The 25,506-nt window shown below is 37.1% G+C and overlaps 1 protein-coding gene across 1 annotated transcript; it reads right to left on the bottom strand.

Moving 5' to 3' along the window:
- Window positions 1–3,800: 3,800 nt before the first annotated feature.
- Window positions 3,801–25,071, bottom strand: LOC129257909 (nuclear protein MDM1-like). Its single transcript, XM_054896346.2, has 15 exons — window positions 24,750–25,071; window positions 20,765–20,879; window positions 19,721–19,928; window positions 19,018–19,237; window positions 18,579–18,710; window positions 17,725–17,898; window positions 16,788–16,924; window positions 16,093–16,282; window positions 15,378–15,556; window positions 11,783–11,935; window positions 10,259–10,425; window positions 9,266–9,403; window positions 7,698–7,825; window positions 6,781–6,997; window positions 3,801–5,842 (listed from the first exon to the last, which is right to left on the bottom strand). The coding sequence occupies exons 1-15, from the start codon at window positions 24,765–24,767 to the stop codon at window positions 5,532–5,534; spliced, it is 2,487 nt and encodes an 828-aa protein (XP_054752321.2). The 5' UTR covers window positions 24,768–25,071; the 3' UTR covers window positions 3,801–5,531.
- Between the last annotated feature and the right edge of the window lie 435 nt (window positions 25,072–25,506).

The following is a 25,506-nucleotide window of genomic DNA, read 5'->3' as shown; positions in this document are numbered from 1 at the left end:
TAAAGAGTTACAACTGTTGTAACTTTGCCATTATGGCAACTACCATGACAACCTTGATTATGATTGACTGCTGAGCCCTGTTACCATGGTAGTTGCCTTAATGGCAAAGTTACAACAGTTGCAAGTCCTTTATGAAATGGGCCCCTGATCTGCATGTCTATGTGCAATCATGACGTAAGTCATGTGGTGCAGAAATGAAGCTCTATATTAAAGTAAAAAGGAATTAGATTCCCTGTAGACTGTCGTCTGATGTCAAATAATGGAAATGTGTTCCATTTCATTCAATAATTCTGTAGCTATATTAGAACAGAACTATTGTCAGATCGATGAATATAAGCCCCCCCCCCCCCCCGCAATACAAATTATAAAAAAAATAAATACAGTAGTGTTATCATCAAAATATCGAACAGTATACAGCTAGTCATGACACTGTTAGGGTGTGATTGATATGAAACTAAATCCTTCAAGGGAGAAAATACCATCTGGTAATTCCTGTGACTAACATATTTTGGAGCATTGCTTAAAACACACATACACAGAAAAGCTGGTCCTTTCTCATTATTAGCACACCCACTGTGTTCAGACTTCTGGGTGTTGCAAGGAAATAATTTGATTTGATTGTACAGTGGTGCTGAAAAGTTAGTGAACGCCAACAGAAAATGAACATATCTAAAGTGTTCAAGTTATGACATATGTTTCAGATATTTAATTGTGAAGTCAGGTGATAGAATATTACATTAAAAAAGTTTGTTTTCTCTGGGCTCGCTGAACATTGCAGGGTTGTTATCGTCTACATTCAACACTCAGCATGAAGGAGTGCATTTTGCGTCGAGGTTCACTAACTATTGAGTACAACTGTAAACTTCATTAGAAAATTTACAAGTGATAGATCAATTGTAACTAAAGCTTATCAATTTGAATAAAGGCATTAGCAATTCATTGCAAATTTTACAATTAATTTCAAGACTTATAACTGATTTTTGAGACCTAAAATTGACTTGCGATTAATTGTAAGTTTCTTGCAATGCCGTATTAAACAAAGAAATGGAGAAAGTTTCCTTGTAAACAGTTTATGTAAACCAAAAAAGAATAACTAAAAAAAGTTGGGGAAAACCAGTTGTGGTTCAAAGAGAGCACTGTACAAAAAAGGCCATAACATTTAATGGAAATGGAATTATCTGAAATTCAATTGACACTGTTTGATTTTCAATGAAACCGTATTAGAGTTTCTTGGGTAGGATTTTGGTCAATATGTTACTTCCTTTATCATTCTGATTCTCTATAAAATGGTATTTTACTTTTCCAGCAAACAAACTTAAAAGGTGGATTCAATGCTAGAAAAATTAGCAATTTTCACAACATTTTTCAACTTGCTATCCAAAAAAAGAGAGAAGAATTTCAATTTGTTTTGTGGTAATATTAAAGTATTACTGGGTAGTCATGTTAAAAAATGACAATCAACAAAAATATGTCGCCCATGGGTGAATTACAGGTGAAAATATTGCATGTCGTACAGGACATTTCTGAGTCCCGTACGACACACATTTTCACCTTTAATTCACACATAATCAAACATTTTTTGTTCGTTATCAGTTTTTTTTACATCACTACCCACTATTAATTTACCACTGACATAAAAGAAAATTTTCTTGCTCGAGCATTCAGCTAAGAGACTAGAAATTGTTGTCGAAATGTCGCGCGTCCCGTACGACACATATGGAATCCCCCAAAATAGATTAAGAGATTTAGGAACAGCAGTGGAGACAGTTGGCGATGAGCAAGTTCATGTGTCTTTCTGTTGTCTTTGGGAGATAATTCATCCTTTTACGGTGGTGATTTTTTTTTTACCTGATTGCTATGAAAGCATGGATGGTTGTAAGCAAGCAACCAGAGGACCAATGGCTTCAAGTCCTCTCAAAGGCACCTGGTAATTAGGATAAATGCCTTTCCAAAGGGCACTAGCGCATCAAGTGGGAATTGAACCAGGGTCACCGGAATCCAAAACCCCCGCTCTACCGAATGAGCTATTGCGCCTCCTGAATAATTGAATTATTGTATAGAATTTCAAATGCTGTTATAATCTCAATTAATATTATCAAGATAATAATAGATAGCATATATTTACACTGACATTTATCTTTTTGTAAAAATGCAACCTCACACAGAGCCAAGTATGAGTAAAAAGCCACGCTATTCTGTCTATGCATTGTGGTGTGTGCCTGTAATCCAAGCTACGCAAGGAAGTTAAAAAGTGATACAGAGGTCATATTTTTTGGCTGGTGGCATTAAATGTCAGTTCCAGATGTGAATAATCATCTCATTGATACGCGTCTGCAAAAACCCAATAACATACACACACACACCCTCACACACCTACATGATATTTAACAAGTAAAATAATTAATAAATACACGGTAGACTGCTCCCCAAGAGAATGATCTGAAAGTGCTGTATACCAACTGCATCTGGGAAGTTACTCTTAAATCTTTGTGAAATACCTCCAAGGTTTAATTCAATAATTCAGAACATATGCTGGACAGGAATTCCCCTCAGCTTCTTTTATGTATGTTGAAATGAGAGGATTAGAAGGGAAAATGCTGGGCTACAGGATAGGAACTCCACCTCAGCATCTTTTCCCACTTAATTCCCCATGTTTTGTCTATTAGAAGAAAAAGTGGTTGGGCAGGAGTCCCTCTCAATTTTTATCTTCTAATCACATTATTTTGTAGGATTATGTTAAAATAAGATTATAAGAGGAAAGACATACCTCAGCATCTTTTCTCAACTAATTCCTCATTGTTTTGTATATGTTGAAATGGGAGTATTGGAACATACAGATATTGGGTAGAAGTCCCGCTCAGCATCTTTTCTCAACTAATTCCCCATTGTTTTGTAAATGCTGAAATGGGAGGATTGGAACACACAGCCAGTGGGTAGAAGTCCCGCTCAGCATCTTTTCTCAACTAATTCCCCATTGTTTTGTATGTGCTGAAATGGGAGTATTGGAACACACAGACACTGGGTAGAAGTCCCTCTCATCATCTGTTTATCTTCTAAATTCCCATTGTTTTATAAATGCTGAAATGGGAGATTAGAAGGGTATGACGCCACGTGGCATTTCTGCTGAAAGCTGCGACCAAGGGTGACTGAGTTCTTATTTCTGTACCATGATATCCCTGATATGAACAGGGGTGTGCCTAGCTGCGTGCGTTATAAAAGGCACGACCGCATTGGTCAGATCATGCAAAGAGGACACGCACTTCTACGTATTGATCAATAAGATTTCATATCGTGTACGCAACAGCATTTAAGTGCGACTCTAAGTCATACTTCCATCTTTGTGAAACACCCCCCACCCTCCGATCACCTATGGAAGTTGGGTGGTATTCATAAAGCTATTCATAAGTTACACATGACTCCACACACGACTGGTGACACGTTCCTGAGTGTTGAATGAGATACACCAAATTGTCCAGTTTGAACAGAGTAGGAATGAATTTCTTGTAACCTTAATCATATTTTGACAAATGATAAACTTTGCATTCAGATGCTTGTTATCAAGATTTCCAATGCAAATAGATTTGCATTTTGCACTTCAGCTGATGGAGGTATAAATGATAGAGAACATCATTTTGCAACCAAGAACAGGTCACCAGTTGGGCATTTATTTGTGCGTAGATTTAGGAAAGCTCTATGAAAAACCACCCGTGTCATTCCTGTGAATGAGAACAAGGTCATTTGTAGGTAAACAAGCCAATACAAAAAGAAAATTCAACAAGCAGTAGCCATTACAACGCATCTATGCAAAGTATCAGGAAAAAGAATTCAGAAATTGAGAATTCATTTAATCCAAAACAGTACTTTGACATGGAGTTCACACTTAAGCATGCTTCCATTCCAAATCAATCTACATGCAGGAAATATTCTGTGAAAAATAGATCGTTATGTGAAGTACAAAAGGCTAAGTTGCATTGTCTTTAATACTACATATCACAACATGCAATTCCTCATACATCATATTCATGGGTTACAAATACTCCATTTTTCATTATCTACAATTGGTTGGAAAATGTGGAATGCAAAGAATGTCTACACAAGGAAGGGGACTTATGTCAATGATATGATTTTTCACAAACGATTGTCTACTTTGGAAAGACCAAATACATCTGACCAAATATCATGTCCACAGGAAGTGTTGGTCCTACCACATCCTATATTATTGCAAGCCTCCCAAAATGACTTCACAATATGAATCTTCTCTAATTCATTGACTCTAAAATCAATTCAAACTACATCTATCTCCATTAAAAAAAAAAATCATTTTACAATGCTTATTACATGTACTAGGAATTAAAATATTTACAATTACAAATATTTCAAAAACCGAATGGGCTATTCATATATATTACAAAAATAGGAATCAAAACTGCACATAATGATACATATCACTTCAAAAAAAGGTTCTATAATACATTTTTCACAGGTAAAAGCACAAGGAAATAAATAAATAATCTTATTTGAAATAAGAAATTATAAGGAAGTAAAATAGGCCTCTTACAATTTACAAGGTAAAAATTTGCCTGAGAAATCTTTTGCAGATGTTTAGAAGAAAAACTATAAAAACAAAATTAAACAAATATTTGCCAAAACTTGGTTTTACTAATAAGTGGCAAGTGCTAAGTATAAACTCTTAATGAGAAGAAATTAATGTCATCATTTTGTTTTTAAAAATACACCTAACTATCATTGATGTTTTATATAGTCAGGAAAACGGAGTGAAGAAAAAATTCCAATCCTTCATTATAAGAGAAAATCCCAATTGTTTTTGTTTTTTTCACTTTGCAGAAATGAAAACCGGATCTCAAATTTCTCTGGAAATCTTTCATTTCATCGAATATTATTAAATAATGCAAATAACACCTCGGATTTGCCTGGTTAGTAATACTGACCAAAAATAAGGAAGTAGAAAATGATAGGTTTGGAAAGAGAGAGAGAGAGAAATCTTGTTTGATAACCCTTGTTGGAATTTTATGTGCATTTTGTTGTCAGCCAACAGAATGTTATAATTTCTGAGCAATCGATGGTAGAACACAGTTTCATGATTGATTGCATCAAATACATTGTACAATCATCTTGTGAAAATTTGTCTTTTCTTTATTGATAATCCTCTAATATGGTGTTACATTCTTTGATTAATATTTTATCTAATTTTCTTGTCTAGATATTTTATTTTTATATCTTTGTATTAAATTGATAATTCATTATCTCCGGACAGAATATCGGCCAATCACTGGTGCATTACAACATAAAAGCACCAGTGATGATGGCCATGTATGGCGCTTGGTAAAAAAATCTACTTAATTTCTTTTTAATAATGGAAGGCTTTTTATATTGGATCCTATTTATATCTATTTTGTTTTTATTTTCAACAAATTCAGTATAAATTATTACAGAGGCGCTATCCGTTGCATTGATATATGATAAAGAATATCATTATCGTCATAACAAATTCATTCAAATAAAGCATTGCTTCAATCTCTCTTCTCTTTACCCCAGAACTCATCACGCCTCTTCTTTGCTCTCTCCAGCACCTCCGACGCCAGCGTGGAGCTGGATGCATTGGACATGGTTGATAACGAGAGCTCATCGCTGTCTCTCCTCCCCCTTCCCCCGCCCCTGGGAGGGGTCAGGTCCCAATCGTCAGGAGACTCTGGACCGTTGGATCTGGGGGACATGAAAGAATTGAGTCGCTGGACCTGCTGAGAGGCTGCGTCTCTTGTTTGCGGGACAGCCGTCTGTGGCCGTCCTGCGATGCTTCCTGAGTGGGGTCTTTCAAGGGGGCCTGAAACGCAAGAATAGTCAGAATTAACATTTAACGATCAAGTACAAAACCAGCAAAAACTTTATTTGAGTAAATAGAGAGAAATATCAAACAAGCTTAATGCTGAAAATTTAATCAAAATCAGAAGTAACATGAAGTTATGACATCTGAAATTCTCGTCTTTCTTCACTAAACAACACGTGATATGCAAATGCCTGAGTCTATGAAGTCACATGCTCACTATTTCTTTTGTATTGTATTGTATGAATTATAGCATATTTCAAATTTTGCAGATTTGACAAGTTTGTCACTTAATAAGTTGCAACAATATAAATTATACATGTTCAACAGAGAATCAAACCTAGTTTAACATTATAATGAGGGATAGAGTTAAATATTTCATATAATAAAATACAAAAAAGAAATGGTGAGCGGTAATGTCATCAGTGACTACATTTGCAAAATAACCAGCATATAATGGTTTTGTGAAATTAATCATATTTGTTTCTTTTTAATTAACAATGTGTTGGGGTGTACGACATTCTGACACAAACAGAAGTCAAAGGTCACATGAAGGTCAAAGGAAACATGAAGGATCATACAAGGAAATTATTTTAGAAATTTCATAATTCCTTTAATAAAACACACCAATTTTGCAGGATAGCTACAAACAGAAAACAAACATCCCATAGAGTACTAACTTTTATGGCACCTCTAGAGTTAATCCACTTTAACAGAAACTATTTTTAGGCTTTCACCCAAACAGTTTCAAATGCTGACAGATGTTTCTCTTCAAACACGAGACATTGATGATACTTTTCTCAGCAAGGAGACTATGTGAGAACACCAGTCAAGATCCCCCACCCTACCGGCCAGCATCCAATACTTGACATAAGCCAGACCTCTAGAAAAGGTTACAGGTGTTTCTTGTCTTGAACAAATACAGCAAACAGACCTACCTTTCCCAGCATGAGGAGCTGTTTTTAGACCCGCCCGAGGGGCCGCCCACGTCTTTGGCGGTTCGATCTTGCTTGGAATTGTGGGCATCCCAGGACTGGTTTCATAGAATCTTTCCGAGTGCCTTTGGAAGCCTGGGGATATCAGTTCATCGTTGAGTGGATGAGGGTCGGAGGTTCTCCTACCAGCTAGTGGCGAGGTTTGCAAGAATCTTCCAAGCTGGATTGAATGACAAGAAATTAAGAATTACTTGTAGAATATAGACCATTATTAAAGGAAGTTCATTTGGATGTCAAGCTGTTATCTATTGAAAGCAGAAACATTTGAGAAACATATCAATATGAAAGTTAGGTTCAAATACATCAAAGAATTAAAAAGAGTTATGGATTCTCAAACTACTGAGTGTTTTATGTCACATGAAAGCAGCTTTAACACATTCCACATATATAAATCTCATAAATTGCAATTTTCTCAGAAAATTGAAAATAGTTTTACATGTGCATTCACTATGTACCCACATTACTCTGTACAGATCGACATTGATACACAGGACACTTGGGCATGGGGAACGGGTTATTAATGTCATAAAACTTCCTTATCGATAAGAATTGCCACAAATCCACTCTTAGAAATATCATATGGATGGATTTTAGTAGCTTATAACAATTATTTGAACTTCTTCTTGAGTATATACATATAGAAATTGCACAATATAAATTATCATTATTATTAATTCAATTACTATTAAAAAGCACAGACCACGGTCCTGTTTCATACAGATTTTTGTTAATAACAAAAGCACAATGTTTATAAAAAGTTCACTATCAGCCAATCAAATTGAATGATTTCAGTAGCTTCAAACTACGAAATATTATTTCAACAAGTTTTATGAAACAGGCCCAGAAGGTCCAATCCATACTTGTTTTTGCTGTGTAGGATTACGGGGTGGTGTTTGCTGGCCCTGCGTGAGTGTTCGGTCGAGATCAACATCATCATCGTCATCACTATCATACTCAAAGCCTTTAGTGATGCCTCCAGGAATGATTGCTGTCAAGTAGAAAATGACAAGATAATAATAACAATAATAATAGGCATTTGTATAGCGCCATCTATCTAGAAACAATCTATTTCGAGGCGCATTGTTTTTATTATCATTACCCCGGCTTTAGCTGGCAATATTACAATATTAAAGATATTAAACTTAATTAGGCCAATATGCATACCTTTTCAAAGGGAGAAATTAAAAAAAAATAGACATTTAAAAACCACTAATAGATAATTGCATCAAAATCTTTTACCTTTCTTTTAACCTCAAGTTAAAAACTTTCTTTGAGATGCCATCTTTGAGACTTTCAGAGAAAGTTTGCACTATTCCAATTAATTGTGTACTAATGCACACTGCACACTGAATATATGTTAACACATGTGATCACAGCGAATCAAAGTATATACACGTTCATCGTTACAATTAGGCCACACTTAAATCCATTACACAAACCACAACCTTGCTGCTGTCCTTACATGAGCACATGACACAATTCAATGCTACAAAAACATGGTATGAGCTCAGCACCAGAAACTGCTCACATTAGACTTTTTTTTAAATAACCATACAATCAAATCACTCATAACTTTACATCAACAAAAAATAATTCAGCCACAACACATTTTTTCTTTTAACATGATCATTTATTACAATTAACAACCATTGAAAAAAAATTTAGATCATTGTATGGAAAAACAAAACAATCAGAAATCTGAATTAAATCGTGAGAATACCATGCCTGTTTAGGGAAAATCAGGGAACTGGAAATGAAACAGCATTCTACCTATTCCACAGAAGCTTAGGTCAATAATAAATAAATAATAAATAAATGAGCAAATGCTTTAACATAAAAGTTAGTAAGGGCGAGTGTGTCTCCATCAATTTTGGGGGACCATAGGAATTTGTTTGACTGACCGGTTGGGTGAAATTAGACTCGGGTGAGCAGATTAATACGTTTTGCATATTGAGAGGGGTGTTTCATAAACATGTATGTACCCTAACTTAAGCACAACTCCAGGCACAACTGGAGCATGTTTGGGGGTGCCAAATCAAATTCTCAGTCATGTTGATTTCATCAGCGACAGTTTAAATCTGATCTGTGCAAAAAATGAAATTCTTGAGAACAAGTATCTGAATTTAAAGTTGTTAATGATTCTAGGAAGTTCGGTCCGATGCTGTTGAAACACAACTGAAAATAAGGGGTATACCTTTTAGCACAGGAACGTGTACATAACTCATCATGCATATTTAAGTCACATGTAACCTACAAACTGCATTATGAAGCAACCTCACCAGAAAAAATGGCTAAGACTTAGACAATGATTTTCATTTATGATTTTCATTATGCAGACTCAACTATATAATTGATGGCACTATTTTCTATTAAGTTTATAATAATCAATTTCTATAACAGGTTCCTTATGAATGAAGTTGTTTCTCACCTCTCGCAGGGGCAGATCTTGCAACATATGTACGACTACTTGGCTTCATATGTTCCCCTTGCCTAGGGAAAGTCGTGGTAGGTTTAGGAACATGGTGGGCCCTCCTCCTTGATGCTGGCGATGTCAGCAAGGCTCCTCCTATCAAAAAGAAATTTAAAAAATAATGTTTTTTAATAGGATCTGGGTCTGTTCTAGGACAATGCCATAAAGTATGTACATCTGGGGTCCGTTTCATAAAACTTTTTCAGAATAACAAATTTGCAATAACAGTAAAGAGCTATTGAAATCCTCCAATCAGATTGGCTGATAGTAAATATGTTGAAGAAACTGTTCATTTGTTATTACAACAAGTCTTTATGAAATGGGACCCAGATCCCTTACATGGGGAAGTTTTAGTTAATGATTATTCTCCGGCTACATATGACAAGGTGTAATGCTCTTAAATGATCAAAGCTTGGGTGGGTCATGAAGTGAAGTAACAAGGTTGATTATGCTATTTAATTGCCTTCTAGCAAACTAAAAGTCCGCTTTATCAGAGTTGCAACAGTTTATCCTGGTACGAGTCATCTCTATGAAGACATAATGTTAGAATATGAAACAGGTTGGGATTGGGATTGGCATTGGGGTTCAATTATTCAATATTTACACTATTTCATAATCACCAAAGCAGATACATGTATCATGAAATTGCGTTAAAAATCAATAAAATAGTAAATAAAGAGGCTTTACTAGGAAGAAATTATAATTTGTAAACAAATTTTTTGACATTACTCCTATGTGTTTAAGATCGCATGCTCGATCTGTAATGAAAATCATAAGTCAGAAAGAAAGAAAAGATTTTCATTACAGATCGAGCATGCGATCTTAACTTAAACACATAGGAGTAATGCCAAAAATTTGTTTACAAATCAGTAAAATACATTAAAATTGCATCATAGTATACATGTAAGCAGTCAGGTTTCAACAAGTTGAGACAATGACAAGAAGCGTTACCTTTTGCAGGAGTGGTCCTGTCTAAATGATGCCTCTTGGTTCCATGTGATGGCTCAGACTCTACGAGGGTTGGGGTCGGGAGCCGCCCGTTCTCTTCGATGCTCTCGATATCTGAACTCATGGAGGACGTGCTGGGCACTGGTTCTGGGGTTGTAACACTGCTGATGCTGTGAGAAGAAAAAATAGACCAATCATTCAGAAATTGCCAACTTTGTTCACAAAGGCAGTAGAAAACTCTTGACCCCCCAACCTCTCCAGTACACCTTAATATAATATTTGATTTCAATTAATTTGGGTATACACATCAATGAGTTAATATAGGTATTTCAAATCTGTTCTTCGTTTTGTAATTTCTTTCGTGAAAATAAGGCAACCTAGCCTAATTAGAATCAATGTAACCTTAAGGCTTACCCTTGATGATTTCATGTATGCGCTTCCCATCCATCCATGCTATTACTCTATAATCTAGCATATTCTGAGCTGTCGTCAAAATATTTCAATTTTGAGATACGAGGTTTAAAATGCTTAGACATGTGAAGGGAAAAAATTAAAATCACAAAAAATGTCATTCCTGCATATCCTATTCACTACCAATAACATTTTTTTAATTGTTGTTTTGCACAAATAAGATTGGGCCATTAGAGGTAAATGACTATCACAAAGAGAAAATTGGCACGAGTGTGAAGGAAGGGCTGTTGATCACCTTTTGACACAAAACCAGCTCTACTGTTTAGCTCTACTCAACTGTTTGGCAATACATCATGTAAACATGATTGTTTACATATTCAAAGCCAAATATGCATAACATTTCATTGTATGATATTAGTGGTATTTTTCTTGAAGCTCTCATGGCTTATTGTCTTCTATTTCTTGAACACCATCTATAACAGGAACTACATCAGTAAATCAAACTTTAGATAATTTGGCAAGGATGCCTTTGGACAAGCCAACCCTACTAGCAAAAAATTAAAAGGAGAGACAAATGACATTACTGAATCGACTAAACACTTTACACTAAAAACTTTACACGTTTTATTAGGGACAGAAATCATTAAGGGTGGAAAGTGATTTCCTTTTCCCCAAAACAGGGACTTTCCCCTAGTAAAGAGCTACATGTAGTAGAGTTATTGGAGAGACAGAAATAATTACTATAAACTATCAATTTCTTTCCACGACATTAGGAGGAGATGAATTTCAGATATTGTGAACTGCAGAGTTCTGCTCAATCGCTCAACATTCACAATGAGGCAATTCATGTGTACAGTAAAAACATATAGCAAATAATGAATATCATTTTAGAGAATGTGCACTGAAAGGACTGCTCTGCAAATGCCCTAATATTTATTTTAAAAAATCAGATTATCTGTGTGTAGAGCAAAAACAAAGCTCCTACTTGTTTATATAAACAACCTTTCATAATCACTTGTAGATGTCAAGAACTAAACTTCATCCATAAATAATTAATTATTAAAACAAAAAATCCCTAACAGAGAGAGAGAATTGGCAGGAATTTAATATACACACCTTGATCTCCTGTCAAGAGGTGCAGTGTGTATGTTTTGATTTGGTTCTTCCGCTGCTTTGTTGTTGTTGGCATGCCAAGCTAGCTTCCTCCTTGTTGGTTCATGGCCCAAGCCTGGAGCGCTCGTCGAGGGACGTGGTTCCTCCTTTGGTTTGCTGTAAATAATAAGACAGTTATTTCATGAATCAATCTTAAAGGGCTAAAACCAATTTATGAATCAAACTTGAAGGGATGAATCAACTTTGTCAAAGGAAGATAGATTAGCATCTGACGTAATGACGGGTACACTGCATCTCTTCCTTGTGTATTATAAACAATACCTGAACTTTTTAAGAGGGAAGTCATTATTAATGACTATCAAAGAATGCAATAGGCGACCAAGGTCTGCCATTCACCATGCCCAAGAGTACCCAGCAGGTACACTGTATGGGTTGCCCAGCATAGCAGCAGGAGACTCACAGAGACCATGAGATATCTTGATGAATATTAAACTGACCACTTGGCTTATAAAGCTCAGGCCATTAATGTCTGACCTGAAGGATTGACCAATTATGACTGAATTACCAGCTGAATCACTGATTTTAATTCATGGACAAAGCTACTACCTGCCTTTAAAACTTATTGAATTTAGATAAATCTAAACATGATTGTTTCCCAAATTTGATTTCATTATCAGAAGGAATGAAAGGGTATATCATGAAATGCTATCAATGGCATGGTATAGGTTACATAGATTTATATACCGAATATGTAATGGTATGTGAAGCACTGTCATAATACCTGGATAGAATTACCTTTGTTGATTTTATTTCTTGAGACTTTGCCAGGTGCTCTTGACTAATTGCCAAATGATAATATAATCCCAGTCAGACTGCAGGTCCCAAGAAAGTGGCTTCTTTCATCCAAGTGATATTCATGACTTGAGATGTTTTGCATATTTAATGAGCTTGATGCGGACCAAAACACCTCTTTTCATTCGGTCATTGCTGCTCTAATTGTGCATCAAATTTCATGAATTTGGTACCATTGTAAAGAAGAAGAATCATTCTTTCAGGTCATGTGTTTGAATTTATTCAAAGATTTTGTAATATAGGTTAAAATTTTGATCTAAAATATGCTACAAAATAAATATTTTCACCTGACAAAAGCTGCTATTTTCACACTTTTTTTTTGTTTGAGCCCAAATGATTTTTATATCATGATAAAGCTGAATATGTATGCTTTGAAATGATATAGGTTTCAAAATAAGAATTTGTTTAATCGGGTCAAGATCACACTTTTCATTTGCCAAGTACATAAAACAGTTTGAAAACAAGAATACTGCACTCTGATTGGTCAAAGAGACCACACAATGGCAAATTCCAACGGTCCCAGTGCCTGGGCTCGTGGGAAGGTCACACTTCCCATGTGGTAATCTCCTCAAATACCCCGCGCCTGTTGTTCTGTGAACCTTATCCAGCCAATCAGAACTCTGGATTTCTTGCAAGTACAAAATTTCAGAAATCTCGTCTTGTACCTTGGTGGGAAAAGTGTGATCTTGACCCGATTAAAAGGTGCCGCATATCAAGAGTGGCATTGTGAGAAAGTACAGAAGTTCAGCTTTATGGTGATATAGATATCATTGAGGCTCAAAATAAAAAGTTTTGCACAATTTACAAAAGAAAACAGAGGAAGAAAATTCAGTTTTGAGGCACATTTTCAGGCCAGAAATTTACTTATTTAACAAAATATTGTATACAAAATAAATGACCAATATGAAAGAGTAACTTTTACTCTACCTGATGGTGCAATAATATTTCATTTAACTTGAGGTTAAAACAGGTAAATTCTTAGAGAAAGAAAATCTCACGAATCACGAGATTTTGCAAGGAGGAGGATTCAGCCACGAGATGATTTGGATGAATCTGGCCTTTTTGCTCATTAGCATAGGGACCTGCGGTCTGACTGATCCTACCAATTATACAATTAATTTACACTCTATTTTTGTTTGTAATATGATATTTCCCTCGCTATGGAACCTGAGAAAATGAAACCAGCTGAACTCAGGAAGGGATAAAGGGATGGATTAATCATGTGAAAGGTGAAAATTATTGCGAAGTGTCTAATCACTTTCACTTAATAAGGAAGATTATTACAGTAACTGGGGCAGCTGCATGGGATTGCACTTCAATGTGTGGGTAAATAATTTGTATATAGTCCCATACACTCTTCTACATGTGAGGCTCAAGTGGCTCTCAAAAGAATCAAGTTAATTTTTCAAGATAATAATCAACCTTTCAAAATTAGAATATGAAGAAAAAAAATCAAAATAATCAGCTATTCTTCTCTGACAGTATATTCAATGAACCATTTTTACCTATGAATCAGAGAATTCAAAGATGTTTAGCTCAAAACAGGTTTCATTCAAGTGATCTGATTTTTACAATAGCAAGCATAAACATGAACATCTTTCAAAATGCAATATTATGACGTCATTGCAGGGGCCTGTCTCCGGCCATACGCTGTTTTATGATTTTTAGCTCAAAACATGATTCCATTCAAAATTGAACAATAACTGCCTTCACACTCTAAGTTGCCATCTTTTTATGTTGGCCCTTTGATCTGTGATCCATGTTTGCCTAGCTCAAGAAAGTCACATGAACACACCATGTTAATTTAGCAAGGAAAGCATTGAGAAGTCAAACCTTCAACCCTTTGTGAAAGTCAAAATCACTTGACTTTCCCTTTTTTTCCCCAAGTATTGTGCACCTTTAGAGATCAAATATGTGAAAGCTGGATACATGGCTCCAAAGTTATGCAACATTTTGCAAGATCTTAAAACATGTCAGACCCAAAATCGCCCAAAACTGTGATTTCATGTATAGGACATTTATGAAACAATAAAATCCATATAAGACAAAGAGTGTCTTAGCCAAAAAAATTATACCTCGACCCGTATTTCTTGATTTAGAACAGACTTTTCATTTCATGCATAAATTTGCATACACTTAGTGAATTCACATAATTTTCAAAAACAAATTAACTGCTTATTTGTAGATTATGTCACAGGTGCCAAGCATGCCAATTTTCAATATGATCGTGTGGGCAGTGGTTGAGGTCCTGCCCCTTCCCCCATGGTCTACAAAAGTAACCAGCTCTGGGCCCCGTCTTGCAAAGAGTTACGATTGATCTGATGAACCTCAAGTATATGGAAATCCATCAATGTCATAATTTTTTCTTTGAAAACAGAGAGAAGCACTCTCAATTGTCAAGAGAACAGTGAATATATGAATATACATCATATCTAGAAAATATTTTAAACAAATTTGCAATTTCAGATGTTGACATATTTGGCCATCCATAGTTGTGATTGATCGGATCAATCGCAACTCTTTGTAAGATGGGGCCCAGGTGGGTGTTTCATAAAGCTGTTCGTAAGTTAAGAGCAACTTTAAGAACGACTGGTGATCCTTTCTTGTGTTAAATGGTGTACACCAAAATGTTCATTGGCGATGGTTTAGCGCGTAAGAAAGGATCACCAGTCGTTCTTAAAGTCGCTCTTAACTTACAAACGGCTTTATGAAACGGCCCCCAGGTTTAGAAGGGTAGAACACTCACTCTTTCTTCTCAGAGCCTGAAGTCTGAGTGGATATGGAGCTTGATATACTACGCTGATCACTGGATTCCTCCCATAACCTGGCCTGAGAAGCCAGCAGTTGAGCCAGGTGCTCCCGGGAGAAATGAGTGCCTCGGGAACGCTTCTGGTAATCCCTTGCCCTCTCACGCAATTCTAAAACCTGACAGGAGGATATCAAAATAATTGCTATAAGTACATTTTTTTTCTTTAAAGTGGCATCTGCGAGCATTCAAGCTTTGAAATGCATGTATGTGTCATTTAGTAGCAGTGTACAGATCAAACAAGTTATGAAATTGAGATTACATAAATTGATATTCATTTAAGAGAGCTACGTAAATTCTGGAGGGGAGGGGACCCTGTTAAAAGAAATTTTTCATTAATTACAATGCAAGAAATCGATGAGGAATTCCCATCCAGCCAATGAAATATGGATATTTCAGTAGCTTATACATTACAATTGATAATAAGCCACACCAGACTCCCTTACTTTTGAGAACCAGTCTGGTCCCCATCCCCCCCCCCCCACCCCTCTTCTGTCAGTTGAATCCTCTCTGGGCTGGTCACGAGAAGAATCTCCAGACCACCAAAACTCCAGGATTTCATAAGCATACATTTCTAAGTGAAAATCACTGAAAAATTGCTCCATGGTATCATGCCCGACCCCCCCCCAAAGTATCCCCCATATCTCTTACATACCTCTGAGAACCAATTAGGTAGATCTCCTACAGACTTAGACCGGGTCAGCTGCTCTGGTTTAGGAGCCCCTCTATCAGACGAGTCATCCCTTGGTTGGATATGGGGAGGATCAGCCCCCTTCCACACCCCATTCTCGTAACTAAACACCTCAGGGGTCTTGAAGTTGGATTTGTACTCTGACCTCCATTTTCTGAAGATAAGCAATGTAACAAATGAATTTGCGAATGGACGATATATGCAGATCACAAAACTGCTCTGGATCATACTTCAGTACTTATATACTAAAAAAAGGACAACCTGATTTTTTTTTAGACAGGAAATTAAAATCCGATATTTCAACGAGAGGAAAAAAGTGGCATGACCGTAATCAATTACAACCATTTGTACTTGGACTGTTACTACAGTAACATAGTTGGTTAAAATGAGACAGAAGAAGAAAAAAATATCCACTAGAGTAGAGTGACAAGAAGTAGTTCTTTCCTTTACAAAAAAAATTCCCCTTCACACATTCCATAAAATAATCACCTTTTGCAAGTCTGACCCCCATTTTCCTCTTTTTTTTTTTTACTTCACAAAGGCAAATTATTTCAGAGACATCCCACATAGGGGGTCAGTCAGGTGAACATAATTTATGGACTTGCCCAGTGGTACATGTATATCCCACAAACAATGCCGGAAGGAAAAGCTCAACTGACCTTGTTGTAGCGTGTGGAAAGAAGGGTCTCTGTGGATTTTGTGATGATTTGACGAGTCTTGGATCATCATGTGAGATGACCGATGGTACTCCAGCTGGATGATGTTTATCAGGGGTCAGCTTCTTGGCCCGTTTGCTCTGAAAGATACAGAGAAAGAAATACATATTGATACTGCACACTATACGCAATTTTAATTATGTGCTTTGTCGATGAATAAGCATGTAGATGCTAGAGAAATAAGTACCGGGGAGTATTTCACAAAGAGTTTTATCAGTGATTTTCACTGGCTAATTTGCTTTCAGCCAATCAGATGCTAGGATTTCCAGTAGCTTATAACATCTGTTAGTGAAAGCCACTGAAAAGATTTTCATGAAACATTGCCTTGATGAAAAATGACGGGGGAATACTAGGAGAGTCAGGGGACAAATTGAGATTCATAAAACGCATCACCAATCTTGATAAATCTTGAAAAATATAATCATATTGGCTTCATCATTTGTCTACATTTCTTCTCCCCCCCCCCAAGTTTCAACACTGCTAAAACTAACAGAACACCCTCTCCAATATACATGTAGAAATGAAATAAGTTTGTTGTGATCATAGAAGTGGACTTATTATGATGTTTACAAGCACTGAAAATACATCATAACAAAAATTTCCTAGCATTAATATCAAAATACAAGAGTCAGAATCATTACACCATTACAACTCCATGAACTGAGTTAAGTCTGATTACTTCATGCTCAAGTGCCAACACAAATGGTATTTAATACTTAATCTCATTAATTCATATCATTTTCTAGCGCATCCCATGAACATGATCTGATCAATGTGGTGTTGTGGTATATACCACAGGCATTGGAGTGTGACTTTTAGTTAGACCTAATACTCTTTATAAAGCATCCCCCACCCCCGGTCTCTTACAGATCAAACTTACCTTTGTTTTGACTCTGTACTTTGCTTTGATTTCTTGTTGTGCATTCTGCATGAGCTGCTCTTGTGCTAATGGACCGGCATGGTTTTGCTGCTTGTATTGCCTCTGGTATTCAGTATGCCGGTGTATCTTATCGGGTATATAAGGAGCCAGGTTAGCATTGGAGTTATGTACCATCTAAGGAAATTGAACACAATTTGAAATGATAAATTAATTTGGCTTCAATAGCTTTACTTGGTGAAGCAGTTGGCTTGGGCGAAAATGACCCCAGGGACCCAAAATGCAATGCTTTCCAGTAATGATTGATTTCACATGATGATCAATGTAGAGAAAATCCAATCTTTATTGTTCGAAACAGAAAACCGAGAATAGAAATATTCAGAAAAAATCATTTTGCCCGATTGATCGTGGGCCCTACAGCCACTGTGCAGTGCCAGACCAATGAAGCTCTATCCCTTTATGTTGAACGCCAAACAGGGTAGCAGCAACTCCCATCTCTTTCCTTTTTTTGGTCTGACGCGGCCGGGGTTTAAACTCCCGACCTAGCTCCCGGTTGTGAGACGGACGCTCTAATAACTGAGCCAACACACAGGTTTTAATGTAACCAGGCATAAAAACAACTTTACAATCAAGCACTATATTTTGTATGAACAGACCAAGGTTAACAGTCAAGTGGATGCAATTTTACCATTTTGGTAACTGAATAGCTGTAATCAAGAATGACTTGCATTTGACCCAATGAATTTGACCGAGTGCAGTGGATGCTTCAAAACAGAGAGAGAAAAATAAGAGAATATGATACATGTACAAACAAAAACAATAAAGAAGAGTAGATAATGAACAGCCATCCTACATACCTGTTCTGCTGCCATTAATGGTGATTCTTTTGACGGTTGCTTCCAATCAAACTGTCGTTGGTACTCTGATGAATACTTAGGACCACCAGGCCTTGCACGAATACCAGCGCGGTACTGTAACGCTTCATCAGTCTAGAAAAGAACCAAATCAACCAATCATTTAAGGTTGCATCAGGCATGGTTGTCTGTGTGTACATTTATGAACTAGTTTAATCTTTTCTGTGTTTTTTCTGAAATTTGGAAGATCAAACTCGATTGATTCCATTAAAAATTAGCATATACATGTGACAGCCCACATTTTTGTAGCATAGATAGAGTGATTTTTAAATTTTTATCATATTTACATATTACACATTTCATATTTTCATAACATATACTAATTTTTCACAAGAGTTGGCTGTTACGCTGATTACAATTTCACAATCAAGAGCATACTCACTTCCTGTTCAGCTTTGCTCTTTGTTTTTGAAGCATCACCTCCTGCTTTTGGAACATGCTTATCTGACTTGGTGAAGGCTGGACCTTTCTCTGTCTTGGTCGGAGATGGAGGGGCCACCTTCTTCGTCGGAGGAGGTGGCTGACTAGGTCTGGATATAACTCTCGTGTTTGCCGCAATTGCCTTGTTTTTCTCTGTCTTTAAATTCTTGTCAATTGGCGGCCTGAAGAAGAAAAAAAGAATGACTGAAGAATTCGGTTCTTGGACCTGTGACATAAAGCTAAGCAATTGGGGCTGATTTTTATAATTGATCATACAAAATACCAATGCCATCAATCGTAGCAATCAGCTGTACAATCAATCGCCAAGCTTTATGTTACAGAGCCCTGGGGCCTGTTACACAAAGCTTGGCAATGATCGTAGAACAATTTTCTACAATCGATTGCACTGACTACAATGTACAATGAATCGTGAAAATCAAGCGTACGATTAATTGCTTTAACCTTTGTGTTACGGGACCCAGGACATACTACAAAGAGTGGAAAGAACATGGTTGTCAAAGCTTGTTTATTAAGCACCCTAGTACTGGTTTTTCCCGTAAGACATTGAAATCACCAAAATACTATACCGCATAACATGGGCTGTTGAAAAATTGCTAAACATGAGAAGGAATGACTGTTTACCAGTCATGGTTAACGTAACCTACCTGGTTATTGTAGGCATGTCCACTTTCTTGAGGAAAGTCTTTGAAAGTGATGAGCCAGGTATCTTGTTTGGTTTGCCTATATCGCTGCTATCCTCCGAGTCAGGTGTCGTCATGAACTGCTTCGTAGTGTAGGTCATCTTGTTGTCTACTTGCAGCGGTTTCCGCCTGCGTTGGAGTGGTGGCTCCCGCGTGATTGCAAAGCTATCCGCTGAAGAAAATTGAAAATATGATAGTACAAGACATATCAATACTTTTCTCAATACACATACAAAGTACATCAACATTTACCACATTGATTAGAGAGATATTAGAATGAACTATGCAAGTAGCTTGATTGATAAATTGATATCACAAGAGGCATGCATTTACATGCAATTCTCCCAATGTTCAAAACATCTCCTGACCAAAATCTGTAACGCATCCCAGATATCTGCCAATATCACAGTACTGACATACTTCTTTTGTATAATTCAAATGTATTCAAACACGTAGATCAATCCAACGATACATTTTATTATCACACTCTCATTAGCTGCAATTTTTCTTTTTTATTCAGGATCATGGACAATGGTACTGTGAATTAAACTTAGTGTTAGAACTTAGCAGTTAGACCTAGTCCTAGACTTCTACTCTAGGTTAGATCTAACAGTTTCAAAAATTATGTTAGAATCTACCCTAAGGTCCCATTATTAGATCTTGACCAAAAATTTGCTGAAACTTTTAGAGAATGAAAACTTCAAACTGCTGAAAACATCCTAAGACTGTGCCCATGAACATCTTACTTACAGTAAGAACTGTAAAAAATACCTTAAATGAAGTATAATACCAGTAGCAAAGACATCCTTTTCATGCCATGTTTCATGCTTGGGCATGTGTGTGTTGGGGGGAGGAGGGAGGCTTCAGCCTCCACTTGTTAATGTTTACAAAATTGGTGTGTTTTTGTTAGCATGGTCAGCCCCCCCCCCCCCACCCATACACTTTCAAATATTTTCCACTGCCCCTAAGATGGAATGGGTGGGAGTGGTGATACAAACATGTACTTACCGTAGTCAACAGAGGACATTCCAGCCTGGGGTGCATTTTGCTCTTTGGTGGGGGTAAATGAAGCCGACTTGATGGAGTCATTCCATCGAAACTTCTTCACGTATTCAGATGATGTCTGTTGAATAAGGAATAAGTAAAGAGGAAAATTCACTGGTGTTCTCAAACCTAATGGAATGGGAAACCCATGATTCTGCCACTAAAGTTTTCCTTGGCTAATTATTCTGGTATTTTCATAAAATGATACCTCTGAAATATTTTACTATCTAGATGTAGTGTCATGCTCAAAGTGCTTGTAATTGTCGCCTAAATCGCCCTTTTTACTTCTTTTTTAATTGATAGATACCGTTTCCTTGTGCATCAAAAATCTAATAAAATTGTGAATGATTTCTTGGTCAGTCATTTTCAGATTGAACACGAAAAATGGTGCCCCATGACTTGTGTATCCATTCACTTTACACATGATTCAGGGATTTTGATGAGAAAGGCATATTTGGCAGTATACTATGTATGTGCGGCTCTTGTTTAAGACCCACATTTCAGCCAAGCATTGCAAGCCTTTCCCAAGGCAAGCATATCATTTTCAAACTTCTTCACTGACCAAACCTCTCTTCATAAGGTACACAGTTGAAATCTCTCATTCTCTGGTTTATCCCTCATTCTGTAACAAGGGTTCCATTTCCGATGCAAGCACATGCACACTTCATTCCGTTCTGAATGATAACATGCGTAAAAGTTTAATTCCCAAATTTGTTTGTATGAATCATGTCAAGGCGCAGGCCAGACGGCACCGCTACTCCATCAATTAAGTGCAAAAGGCAATACACTGGTATGGTGGTGTAGTCATATTTCGCGTGATACCTTATTTTGCGCACAGTCGCATATCTAAAAAAGTAATGATATACATGTAGATCTTGAAAATCTGATAACACCAGCAGAAAAAGCGACTTAAAATTACCCGGGTGATTAATTTTTTTGAAGATTAGGTGTCTATTTGTGAAAATATATGCAAAACATCTGCAAATTTTGATGCCTTTTCCATCCGTTCCAAGAAAATCCTAACTTCTCAACAAGCATCAAGAAAACACCATTTGTGAGCAGAGATCTTCAAAGTAGAATGTGATACCAACTGAGCATGGCTGTACGCAGCAGGGGGTAGGGGGGGGGGCAGTTGCCCCCAATTTTTTGTTAAAAACTTACACTTTTTACCCAAAACTTTAACAAAATTCATCAAACGTCTGCACAAAATCCTTCAATTTTATTGTACAAAATGCATAAGCGCCCCAATGACTAGACCAAAAGCTTCGGTCTCTGTTCAATTGGTTGTTCCGCTGAACTCTGTTGGCTCAACTCACCAAATACAGAGACCGAAGTTCGAACTCTGTACAGGTACTCAATGGCCATATGTTTATGTATTAAGTTCAGATAAACCAAGGAAGTGGGAGTTGCGCGACAGCCGAAATAAATCACTGTTTTTGCCCTTTTAAGTTTATTTTTTCCCCGTTTTGGTGCATTTCAGGCCAAAACGGAATAATAATCTTTATTTTGGTCCAGTTCTTTTTATATATTTTTATGAAATAAAGACAAAAATCGATGAGCCCAGTCATAGGGATTTTGCATTGTTAACCCCCTTATGGCGTCTGCACGATCGCGAGCCTTCTGTGTACGAGGAGAAATTAAAAAAATTTTAAATGTTAAAAAACTCCTCGCAACAGACGGCTGCCAGCTGTCTACCCAATGACAAGCTCGGTCACTTCGCTCCCTCGCTCTTAAGTTGTTAAGTTTGCGCGTGCTGCCCCCCCTAACGAAAAATTTCTGCATACGTCCATGCAACTAAGTTTATTATAGCATTTAAATCTCCATCTGATACTTGGACCTCTATCTTACCTTTGTCTGCTTGATTTCTTTTCCAAATTCCAAAACTTTGCAAAACGATCATGAGCACATTAAGGTCATACTTTTTTCTGACACTATCTGCCAAGCGCACACTAGATCTAGATGATTGCCATGGAAATTTGAGACCACGATACCAGCGAAACCCTTGTCCTACTTTATACTTTCATCAACTTCAAGCAATTTTTACTCAAGGATCTTGCCTTCCAGTTCCATTAGGTAGGCATATTTCTGATTTTAATTAATTTTGTGTGAACTGTAGCTGTGAGATATTTTTGATTGAATAACAACTTCATAATAATTTACGCAAATGTACGCAAATTATGGTCACCCAATCAATAAGTTACAATGCGATGATCGGATGGAAGATGATATCGTATTCGTAAAAAGAAAATTGATTTTTTTTATTGATCTTGGCAAACTTTCTACATCTTTAATCTTTAAAGACTTTATTTTCTAGATATAGATCTATATGTTATGACTATATACTATAGTCAGTAGAGGCGCACGGCCAATATTGGAGACTTTTGTAAAGAATTTGGGTATCCAATTTCAGAGACAGTCTCCAGTTTTGGAGTCCAATTTCCTTTGTTTACATTTGCTGCAAAAGGATTAACTTGGCGGCAAATAAAAATGTGATAAGCAGATTCCTCATGAAAAATTACCCCCTTTCACCATCTACTTTAAAAATTCACCATCTACTTTTGTTTTGATAAGGATTTTTGTTGTCAATCACACACAAAACAAATGGGCTTCTGACTTCAGTGAGACGAAATTTTGGGTGGAAAAAATCATGCTTTTGTTGGTGTTGTTTCTTTTGTCCTTTTGCAAAGCAAGTCTCCAATGTGGGAGATTGTAGATGCTGTGTAAAAAGAAAGTGGGCTAAGCTTAACCCCATACTATAGGTGGGGCTAAATTGCCATTTAGCCCCACCTATAGTACGGGGTTAAGGAAATTTCAGCGTGTGTAAAAAGGGTATAGGTTTATCGCTAATCAGAACCACAATGCGTTATGGGGATTGAAAAGGGGGCAAGTAAGCGCGTAAGGTAGCTCCGGAAACGGCGTACTGTCCGCAGTACAAGCAAGCTGGCTCCGCGCACGCATACTGTCCGCAGTGCACGTGTGCGGAGCTAGCTTGCTTGCCCCCTTTTCATGCTTTTCGATCCCATAACGCATTGCGGTTCTGATTCATGATTAGCAATAAAACTAAGTCTAACTCTAAGTAGGCCCTACCTTCATAATTCTAATTGGTGGAAGTTATGAAAAGGGCTGGGTAAAACGTGTATATGATATGATCAACTGGCTACCATAGACATGAGCCTAACGTTAGTCCATTAACTTGTCTAAAAAAAAGACTCAATTCAGTCTCAGCTCAGCTCAGCGAGTTCGAGAGCCAAGCTGCTGCAGCTGGCAGGCTAGACAGCTGGCAGCCGTCTGTTTCGAGGAGTTTTTTAACTTTTTTTTTTTTTTTTAATTTCTCCTCGTACACAGACGGCTCGCTAGCGTGCAGCCACCATTAGGGGACTTGCAATGCAAAATCCCCCCGTCGGGGCTCTTCAATTTTTGTCTTTAATGAATAAAAATTTTGAAAATTAACGCGACCAAAATGCAAATTAATATTCCCTCTTGGCATTAATTGCCAAAAAACGGAGAAAAATCAAGTTAAAAGGAACAAAAACAGTGACTTACCTCGGCTGTCGCGCAAATTCACTTCCCCGTTTTATCCGATCTTAAGTACATAAACATATGGCCATTGAGTCCCCTGTACAGATCGCGCTAGAACTTCGGTCTCTGTATTTGGTGAGTGAAGCCAACGGAGTTCAGCTGAACAACGAACATAACAGAGACCGAAGCTTTTGGTCTAGTGAAGCCAACGGAGTTCAGCTGAACAACGAACATAACAGAGACCGAAGCTTTTGGTCTACTGGCAGGCCAGACCACCACCAGCGAGCTGGCCCGGGCCGAGGGAGCATCTTGCTGCACGGCATCGACGGCCGTTTTCTCACACTAACAAATTTCGCACTCTTCAAATTCAAAAACACAACTACAAAACATGAATTCTAAAGAATATAATTATATGGTCAACAAGATTTACCTTCGCCCTGACTGGCATGACTGCAACCTCACAGTTTCATCCTCGGAGCTAGAAAATGATAAACAGCAATAACAGTTGTTTTGTTTCGGTCCCTTTCAGATAGCTGCCATCGTATCAACAAGTAGGTCAAGGAGTCATTTGTGTTTGGCGTCCTTTACATTGCGCATGCGTAATCAACGGCTCTTTAATCCAGTCCCAATTATATCCTTGATGATCGATGGGGGGGGGGGGGGTAAGAATCAATTGAAAAGTTTTCCAGTGAACACCATTACACGGGATTAAAGTGGAACATGAACTGGTCGTTTGAAGAACACAAACTATACAACTTAAAAAAATACTTTCGCATTTCGGGAGGGCAGTGGGTGGATGATGGGCGTGGTCGGTGGAACATTGAATGGATTATATCAGTACCATAGAGAGATATATATAGCCTATATATACTAATAACGCACTAGTAATATATCTTTATGATCAGTACCCATCTGTCCAATGAAAATTATAATTTTTTAAAGTTATAATAATGTCCATCGAAACATTATCAAACAGGAAGGTTTTATCCGTTGGTGGATTGCCATGAGAAACAAGAAATGTCTATATCCCTATGTATAGGTTTTTTTTTATTTACCAAAAGCAGATCGACGCACGCCAAGTCTAAATCACTTTTCTTGACCAAATTTTCAGACTAATGTCAGGTAGGATTATTGATATATAGAATTGGCTAGATTTTTCGAGGAACAGATCGCAGGCGGGTGATTTT

The sequence above is a fragment of the Lytechinus pictus genome, chromosome 3, assembly GCF_037042905.1.
Source record: "Lytechinus pictus isolate F3 Inbred chromosome 3, Lp3.0, whole genome shotgun sequence".
Lineage (NCBI taxonomy): Eukaryota > Metazoa > Echinodermata > Echinoidea > Temnopleuroida > Toxopneustidae > Lytechinus > Lytechinus pictus.
This window is presented reverse-complemented; position numbering and strand designations above follow the sequence as displayed.